At 39.7% G+C, this 10,093-nt stretch overlaps 1 protein-coding gene across 1 annotated transcript; it reads left to right on the top strand.

Annotated features, from left to right (window-relative positions):
- The first annotated feature begins 480 nt into the window (after window positions 1-480).
- On the top strand, window positions 481-7,772 carry LOC131220804 (vacuolar protein sorting-associated protein 2 homolog 2). The gene is made up of 10 exons (XM_058215654.1): window positions 481-682; window positions 1,885-1,929; window positions 3,282-3,316; window positions 3,409-3,459; window positions 4,705-4,809; window positions 4,917-4,988; window positions 5,242-5,313; window positions 6,404-6,484; window positions 6,594-6,700; window positions 7,507-7,772. The coding sequence occupies exons 1-10, from the start codon at window positions 649-651 to the stop codon at window positions 7,565-7,567; spliced, it is 663 nt and encodes a 220-aa protein (XP_058071637.1). The 5' UTR covers window positions 481-648; the 3' UTR covers window positions 7,568-7,772.
- Window positions 7,773-10,093: the final 2,321 nt, after the last annotated feature.

Genomic DNA, 10,093 nt, shown 5'->3' with positions numbered 1-10,093 from the left:
TATCATCTTGATCTAAAACTTCTGTGACCCCTAAGAAGTTTTCAACAGTAGGGTACAATCCTCACTGTTTCCTGCAGTGTGGCCCACTCGAGGAGTGGATATCCTTAAATTTTGGTCTCAAGCCATAAAATAAAATGAAAAAACGGATGGACGGTGTGGATAAAACGCATACATCACGGTGTGCCTCACTGAATCTTCACACAACGGTAAAGGATGGTGAGTGCCTAACTACACAATCCGCCTCGAAAATCAACGGCTACTATCATTTTTATTATTATGATTTGCGGTACAATCTCCATCCATACAGAATCGGGCTATCGATTTGACGGCCTGGATTGCTCTGGATAGCTCTCACAAGAGTCAAAGCCCCAATATCATTTCGAACCGCGTGTTACATATCATTAAAATAAAAGGGCATGGGCATTTTGGTAATGTGAAATTTGTAACGGCTACTTTGGCGAGTATCCGTTGGTTTTATGAAGAGAAAAAGAAGAGAGCACGCTCTTCCAAGCTCGCTTGTCTGTACCTGAAGCTTAGCAGATAGAACCCGACACAGAGGCTTGCAGATCTGAGCGATCAGCGCATCCAAAGCGTTGATTCGGCCCTTTCAAGATCTGGGTTTTCTCTAGCCACAGGCAGAACGCCACCATGAACATTTTCAAGAAGAAAACCTCAGCCAAAGGTATGGTTTTTAGGGTTTCTCTGGGGTTTTATCAATGCCGTTCTGTTTTTTCATTTCTGGAATTTTTGTAGTTTTGGATGAGAATGGCCTTTTTTTTTCTATTATTCAGATTATCTGAAATGGACATTCTTCAAATTTCAGTTGTATGGTTTTTGTAGGGTTTCTCTAGGGTTTTCTCAATGCCGCCCTATCTCTTCATTTCTAGAATTTTTATATTTTTGGATGAGAATGGGTTTTTTATTCAGATTATCTGAAATGGACATACTTAACATTTCAATTTCTGGGTTGTTTCCAGGTATTTTTTGAAGATTTTTAGGGTTTCTCTGTGCAAATTATATTGATTTTTATTTGCATTTATTATATTTTTAGTGAGAATCTGTTACTATTCAAATGATTGGAAGTGGTATGTCTTGATTTTGATTTCTGGGTCTTTTAAGGTGTTTTTTTCTGTAAGTCCTGTGGATTTTCGAGGGTTTTGTTCTGTCATTCCATCCGTGGGGTTTGCATTAATCCAATTCTTCCTGAAAATTTTGATTTTCTTTTTTTAATTGGGATTCATTTGAATTTAGATGGCTTAAATTAATTTTTTTACTTTCCATTTTTTGGGGTTTGATTTTCCCCCCCTTCCTGTATTGATTTTTACTGAAATTTCTATACTATTATAAGGGTCAAGATGTGTGTGCACAGTGTGCACAAAGAGTCAATGCGTACCTGTATCCAACCATCCAATAATGGTGGGCGGGAATCTTAACAAGCATTACAAAATGGCATTTGAAAATTCGCGATTGGAAAGGCTTGCAAAGTTCCCAACAACTGTCTTTTAATTGTGGGAGATAATCAGCTGCACCGACTGTCGGTGCTCTCCATGTGCATTGTAGTCATGCTCATATTGTAATGAGAATTCCTTTGGACTTAAATACATATTCTTTAATTTATATTTTTAAAAAAATCCCTGCAGACAAGGTAAGTTTTGTAGGTTTTGTCCTGCCAATTGCATCAATTCTTCTTGAAACTTTATAATTTTTGGTGGCAGTTTGCTTGGATTTAGATAGACCGAAATGTGTATTGATTTATCTGTTTATTTATTTATTTATTCCAGGCAATGGACTCTTATTTTTGGATTCAGATGGTTTGAAATTGGTTTCTCTTGTTTTAACATTGGTTTTCTTTTCAAAATTCAATCTGCTTTTGTCTTGTCACAGATGCACTCAGAACCAGTAAACGAGAAATGTCAGTTGCGACAAGAGGTAAAAATAACTTTCTGCGAATTCTCTTTTGATCAGATTATGTTTTGGAGAAATTGGGGTTGTTCTGTTGTTGTGTATTGTGTACACTCCTGCGTTTGAATGCTTTCAAGAAATTGAAGTTCATGTGTTGGAACCCATAATACATGTCAAGTAGTTATAACTAATAGAGTTAGTTGAGTCTGCATTTGGAATCAATTTCTGGGAATTGATAGTCCCAAATGTGTTCAAGGAAGTGGAGTTCCTGGGTCAGATGCTATAATAGAGTTGGTTGAATGTGTAGGAACGATGGGCAGCTAATCAATTTCTGTGAATTGACATCCGCATGCATGCCCGAACCACTAGTTCAAATGAGCAAAATGGTTTTGTTTCACCACCAAATCATTAGGTGTTCAAAATGGAGCAACCCCACTTACATCTCCAACCATATGTCGGAATTGAACCAGGTGTTCACCACCTAAGCCTACGTCAACTGATAATCTGATCCGCTGGATTTCGTTCTGTTAGGGTCATCAACAGGCCAGGCTGGCCCATGGGGCTTTCGAGCCTACTTGCTTCAGGCAGGACCCAAGGGCCGGGCCCAAAATTTTAAGTGTGGTTAATAACCAGGCTGGACTCAGGCTTTATTTAAGAGCCCATCAGCCTAGTCTAGGTCCTTGCCATTTAGGGTTTCAAGGGCATTGTTATCATACAATGGACATCCCAGATCTTGTACAAAAGTGGGTGGCAAAGCCTTGGTCTAGGGCCATGTATAATCATCATGAGCCAAGCTTAGTCCTGTCTGTTTCAGCCTGCCACGGGCCTAGACTGGGCTCTATGGTGTTACAAAACGGTAATGGTGGCCGTAACGGCCATCACCGTTACCGTTATCAGCCGTTACGACCCTTTTTTATTTTGTGAAAAAACAGTTACAAGACCGTTACAGGGCTTTTTTCATAATGGCCGTAATGTTTTGACCCCGTAAGGGTTATGACCCTTACCCTTATGTAACCGATTTTGAATACCTTGCTGGGCTTAGGCCTAGGTTTTACTTTGCAAACCGGGCTCGGACAGACCTAGACCCATCCGGTTGATAGCCCCATGTGCAACCCAACTGGCATATCCAACCAAACATCAATATGGTGGTTTCTTCCAAGTACAACATCACTGTTTAAACTGTTTATCTAAATCTGACATACAAGTAAAACCTGAAAAATCACAAAAAGTCTGTGCTTAACCCATACATCAACATTTTAGCTTCAGCTGCTTTCTTTTATAAGGAATGAGATATTGCATATGGGTCCTGTTACTTTTTTGTCACAATTATAGTTCATTGGAAAATGATTGATTTACTTTTTTGCTTCTTTATTTGTCAGGCATTGAACGTGAGATTGCGTCTCTACAATTGGAGGTTGGTAATGATGAGTACGTTATATCATAGGATTCACAGTTTCCCACATGTTTTATGCTTCATAACTTTTACTTGGATGTGAGTAATGGCAGGAGAAAAAATTGGTGGCGGAGATAAAGAAGACAGCGAAAACTGGAAATGAGGCAAGTTCATCAGTTAAATCAATAGTCATTTTAGACCCATTTTCCATATGGTAAAAGAAACATCATCAGAACAGGAAAGAGTTAGCTTATTTATCATTTGGATGTAAAACGCCTAAATAGTGGTAGGGCAGGACTTCCCACCCAACTGCTATTTTTTGCATTTGGGGTGGTGTGAAAAACTGAACCCATATGAAATCATTTTATACCCATTTACTTCATGGTAAAAGAATTGGTATTTCGGCAAAAGTTGATTAATAATCATTCGGATAGCGCCGAAATAGTGATTAGCGGGACTTCTGATCAAACTAGATGCAATTTTTGCATTTGGGGCGGTGTGGAAACTGAACCACATATGAAGTCATTTTAAACCCATTTTCTTCATGGTAAAAGAAATGGTATTTCGGCAAAAGTTAATTAATAATCATTCGGATAGCGCTGAAATAGTGATTGGCGGGAGAATCATTCGGATAGCGCCGAAATGATGATTACCGGGACTTCTAATCAAACTAGATGCAATTTTTGCATTTGGGGTGGTGTGGAAACTGAACCACATATGAAGTCATTTTAAACCCATTTTCTTTGTGGTAAAAGAAATGGTATTTCGGCAAAAGTTAATTAATAATCATTTGGATAGCGCTGAAATAGTGATTGGCGGGATAATCATTCGGACAGCGCCGAAATGGTGATTACCGGGACTTCTGATCAAACTAGATGCAATTTTTGCATTTGGGGCGGTGTGGAAACTGAACCACATATGAAGTCATTTTAAACCACTAGAATCTTGGCCCGTCAACTCGTCCGTCTGAGGCAGCAGATCACCAACTTGCAAGGGAGTCGTGCACAGATCAGAGGGGTAGCAACTCATACACAGGTCTGAATTTCTAGCAACAACACAGCGTGGTTAATTCTCTGTAATTACCTTTCATTTATCTGCTTCAACTGAACCACATATGAAATCATTTTAAACCCATTTTCTTCGTGGTAAAAGAAATGGTATTTCGGCAAAAGTTAATTAATAATCATTTGGATAGCGCTGAAATAGTGATTGGTGGGACTTCCGATCAAACTAGATGCAATTTTTGCATTTGGGGCGGTATGGAAACTGAACCACATAAATCATGCGTTCTATTCTTGCGTTTCCAACTCAGAAGTGAGATATGTATGGTTTTGGCTACTGAAGGGAACACTTATGGCCTCCATTTTTAACTTTTCATGCCATTTATTTGATCATATTGCATCCACCAGGCTGCCACTAGAATCTTGGCCCGTCAACTCGTCCGTCTGAGGCAGCAAATCACCAACTTGCAAGGGAGTCGTGCACAGATCAGAGGGGTAGCAACTCATACACAGGTCTGAATTTCTAACAACAACACAGTGTGGTTAATTCTCTGTAATTAGCTTTCATTTATCTGCTTCTATAAACAGCATTTGATTGTATTTTTATTTTATCTTTTCAGGCCATGTATGCCAATACTTCCATCTCTGTTGGAATGAAAGGTGCGAGCAAAGCAATGGCAGCTATGAATAAGGTATGTACTTTTGCTGATATGTAACGGACCATTAGATGTGATTTAACTTTGATTGTCAATGTCCAAAAATCAAATGTAGAGTTCAGGTGTACAGCTTCCAAAGCTTACCAATGCATGTCATCTGTGTTTATTGCATGATCATTTACCTTGCCTTTTCCTCTCTAAGTAGTGAAGAATACCGTTCGTCTCCTAGGGTAGTATAATGTTTCTTGTACATTCTCTTATGACCTTCCAAATACATTGGTGTTTTCAGCAAATGGCACCAGCAAAGCAGGCCAAAGTGATGCAAGAATTCCAGAAGCAGTCAGCACAAATGGACATGACGGTATTTTTTGTTGATACTAATTCCTACTCCAGCTTTCAATACTCTTTATATTTATTAGCTTACACTGCATTTCGATGCACGAGCAAATTAAATTGTGAATATTTCATTTAGTACTCACAGCGAGGAAACTGCCCTCAGATTTAGGACATGGTACATCCCACCTGGATACAACATACATGTTATTTGCACAATGTGTGGAATGATAAAATAGGAAAGTATGCGTATTGAAACAGGTATAAAAAATCTCAATGGATGAAGCGTCCATAAGCTTTTGATGCTTTATAATATATACACATTATTCTGGAGACATTTTGTGGAAATATGTAGAAATATGAGAAATATGAAAAGAAACATGTTTCTGTGGGTTATCAGAATCAAAGTGTCCATGAGGTTGTCAAAGTTTAGTAGAAATATTTAAGAAATGAAAATGCATGTATGGTGACACATCACAGCCTAATTGTCCCTGAGGTTTTTGTGATGTCCATGTGGTCATCAGATCAATGCTCCAGATCACTTAACCATCTGTCCCACTTGCATAGATCATCAAAGTTGAAGTGCCTGGAAGGTTCTTGCAGTATGCATGGTGGTCCCATGAGATCAACTGCACATATCCCTAAAATTATGGGCCCCACTTGTACTCTTTGTATCAGAATTGAAGTGTATGTGAGTTTTTTGTGGCATCCATGTCAGGGCTCATCAGATGAACAGTCCAGATTCATAAACCATGGGGCCCACTTGCACAGACTATCAGAATGTCGTCTATTAATTTTGCAGCATCCATGCCAGGGCCCATCAGATCAATTGTCAAGTTCCCTAAACCACGGGCCCCACTTGTACAGACTTTGTCGATCAGGAATCAGAACCATCTTGATGCATAAAAAACCTTTAATTTACGTAAATATATACAAAAAGAAGAAGAAAAAATCATATATGATCAGATCAATTGTCAAGTTCCCTAAACCACGGGCCCCACTTGTACAGACTTTGTCGATCAGGAATCAGAACCGTCTTGATGCATAAAAAACCTTTAATTTACGTAAATATATACAAAAAGAAGAAGAAAAAATCATATATGATATCCCTTGTGCAGATTGAGATGATGTCAGAGGCTATAGATGAGACATTGGACAAAGACGAGGCAGAAGAGGAAACAGAGGAACTTACCAACCAGGTGAGAATAATGTGAAAAGGAAGGAACCATGACATGAAAGCCGTTATACAGCTTTTACTTCCATGGGTCTTCTCTCTTAAGTGTGACCCGTTTCATGTTCCGTGTGTAGGTGCTCGATGAAATTGGTGTAGACATTGCCTCGCAGCTATCTTCAGCTCCTAAAGGTCGGATTGCAGGGAAAAAAGTTGAAACTCCTCAAACTCAAAATGTCGCAAGGTAATCTCCCCACCTTCAACTTACTGGTAATTGGTTGATCACTTTTTTTTTTTTTTTTACCATAAGTTATTTTGTACACGTGACTTGGTGACACGTCAACGTGTATGTGCCATGACCCACAAACCAGGCCAGTCTGTTCATTAGGTGGGCCACGGCCTCTCACGTGTTGAATACGGTCCCACTCTGAGTATGTAGCATGACCCAAAAATCTGGCCAGTCTGCTCATCAGGCTACACACACACACACACACACTATCAGTTCTTTTGTACACATGTGACATGGTGACGTGTCAGTGTGTATGTGCCATGACCCACAAACCAGGCTAGTTAGTTCATGAGGTGGGCCACACTCTCACATGTTGAATATGATCCTGCATGTGCGAGATCTGGGGGTCGTTGGTCAGGCAGATCCCACTGTGTTTGTAGCATGACCCAAAAACCTGGCTAGTCTGCTCATCAGGTGGACCACACTCTTATATGGTGAATATGGACCGTTGGTCAGTTTTCTGAAGTATCAGTTTTCTTGTGCCCATGTGGTATGCCAACATGTCCCATGATGGAGAATGTAGTACTGCCAGAGTGGACATGTCTTATTGCTCCATTATCTGTAGTTCTATAATCTTCTTGGAGCCTATCCCAGCAAACATACTTCTCTGGCCGCCTGATGAGACGCCTACTTTGATTTTATGTGCTGTATCATATCCAGCATGGCTGGAATGTCTCACATGTGCCATGTTGACATCATTTCCACTCCTTTACTACCTGTGATTTTTCTGTATTCTGAGAATCCTTCTTTTGCATTTGCAGTTCTGAATCTTCAGAAGTCGAAGATCTGGAGAAGAGATTGGCATCCCTACGGCGCATCTGAACTGTCGAATATGGGAAGTGGGAATCGATCGATACAAATATTTTATGTAAATTTCGGCTAGCAGGAACGGATACCATCCTTGAGCTTTTGATGGGTTTAGAAATTCGTCATTACGAGTATTGTGTATGTTCTGATTGTTATGTAGATAAACGTAGCCCATAAGATAGTTCTTCAAGAATATAATCATGGATTTTATGTTTGATGTCTGCATGTTTGATTTATATTCAGTGTATGTATGTTCTATGCATCCCTTCGGAACATCTGAACCATAGGTGATGTGTTCATGGAACACCAACCCCACCCATGAGATGGGTCGCCTCAGAAAATAGACATGAATTGCCCGTCAACAGGAAGTTCGTGTAGGGGGAAGCTATGTGGGGCCTGCTGTGATGTCTGTGAGAAATCCAACTCCATCCATAAGTTTCAATTACTCACTCATCATAGTCAAAACTCATTGAATGTAACTATTCCGGATGCAGCCAGGCACGTCTTGAAAATATTTGGGGTGATGCGAAAAATTCTCACAAGCTACTTGTTTATTTTCAATGACTTATCGTCAAAATCCCAATAATCCCAAATCCCATAAAGTATATATTTGTAGAGGGAGGAAAGGGTGCAAGGAAGGATGCTTCACACCTTTTTTCTATAACCGAGGTCCCTTATCATGGTGACAAAACTGATTCTTCGGAATGTGTTCGGGCCATTTATTTTCAAGCAATGATCTATTGTGAAAATCACAAGCAATGATCTATTGTGAAAATCATTTATTTTCAAGCAATGATCTATTGTGAAAATCATGTAGTTCCAAATCCTCTAAAGTATATTTGTATGGGTAGGAAAGGGTGTAAGGAAGGATATGCTTTGCACTTTTTTCTGCAACGGATGCCCTTACCATAGTGACAAAATGAGTGACAAAACACATTGAATACTCTTTGGGATGTGTTCCGGTATGACTTTGGGTTGTCTTAAAAGTATTTGAGGTGATTTAAAAAATTCTCACATATCACTAATTTATTTTCAAGCAATGATCTATGTGAAATCCCATGAAAAGGGTGCAGGGAATGGTGCTTCACACCTTTTTCCATAACCGAGACCCTTACTTAAAATCTATGGAAGGGTGCAGGTGGTGTCTTGAAAGTATTTGGGGTGATGTAAAAAATTGTCACATATCACTAATTTATTTTCAAGCAATGATCTATGCGAAATCTCATGAAAAGGGTGCAAGGAATGGTGCTTCACACCTTTTTCCATAATCGAGACCCTTACTTAAAATCTATGGAAGGGTGCAAGTGGTGTCTTAAAAGTATTTGGGGTGATGTAAAAAATTCTCACATATCACTCATTTATTTTCAAGCAATGATCTATGTGAAATCCTGATAACTTAAATCCCATGAGGTAGAGAACCGAAACAGTGCAGGGAATGGTGCTTCACACCTTTTTCTATAGCCGAGGCCCTTACTTAAAATCTATGAAACGGTGCAGGTTGTGTGTCTTAAAAGCATCTCAGGTGATGCAAAAGAAATCTCACTTATCATTCATTTACTTTCAAGCAATGATCTATGTGAAATTCCAATAACTCAAATCCCATGAAGTAGAGAATTGTATTGGTAGGAGAAGGGTGATGGGAAGGGTGATTCACACCTTTTTCCATAACTGAGGAGGCCCTTAGAATCTATAGGCACTTGAACTCATGACCTCACTGTTGAAACGCACCGTCTACTACGAGTCATAACTAATTCAAATCAAAACTGCACATCTTGATCTTTAAATTGTACGTGCATGTGGGGTACCATATGCTGGCACATGCTCACCACATGGAATAATGGGGTGAAATCTGAGCTTTCCATTTGGTAGGCTATCTTTTGTCCCAACAAGCAGGTGATTTACAATAGGCCCCACCTTGATGTTTGTATTCTAAATCGACGTTGTCCATCCATTTTTCTGGATCATTTAGGGCATGAGCCCCAAAAATGAAGAAGATACAAATCTCGGGTGTACCATACTATAGGAAATAGTGGTGACTGAACGCCCTACCATTAAGAACTTCCCAGAGCCTACCATAATTTTCAGGTTGTTTATTTGCCATCCAACCTATTGATAAGGTCACAAAAATCTAGATGAAAGATGAAAACAAATATCAGCTTGATCCAAAGCTTTTGTGGCTCATTAACGGTCAATCACCACTTTTTCTTATGGTATGGTCCACTTGAGAATTGGATCTACTTCGTTTTGACACACATGCCTTAAAATGACCTAGCAAAATAGATGGACGGTGTGGATGTAGAATGCATACATCAAGGTGAGACCCATAGTAAGCGCCGCACCGTCTTACGCCGGAGCCGCACCTAATCCGCTCCGGTGTACTCACACTCAGCCCATTTATTGGCCCACTCGGCCCATTAATACTCCTACGTAGGAACCCGCTGTTAGATAATCATTATATTTTTTCTTTTCTTTTTCCACTATCCCAGCAATCCGTAAAAGTCCCTCTTTTACTTATAGGCAAGGTATCTAGGTGGGTGTGTG

This window comes from Magnolia sinica, chromosome 12 (assembly GCF_029962835.1).
Source record: "Magnolia sinica isolate HGM2019 chromosome 12, MsV1, whole genome shotgun sequence".
Classification (NCBI taxonomy): Eukaryota; Viridiplantae; Streptophyta; class Magnoliopsida; order Magnoliales; family Magnoliaceae; genus Magnolia; species Magnolia sinica.
This window is presented reverse-complemented; position numbering and strand designations above follow the sequence as displayed.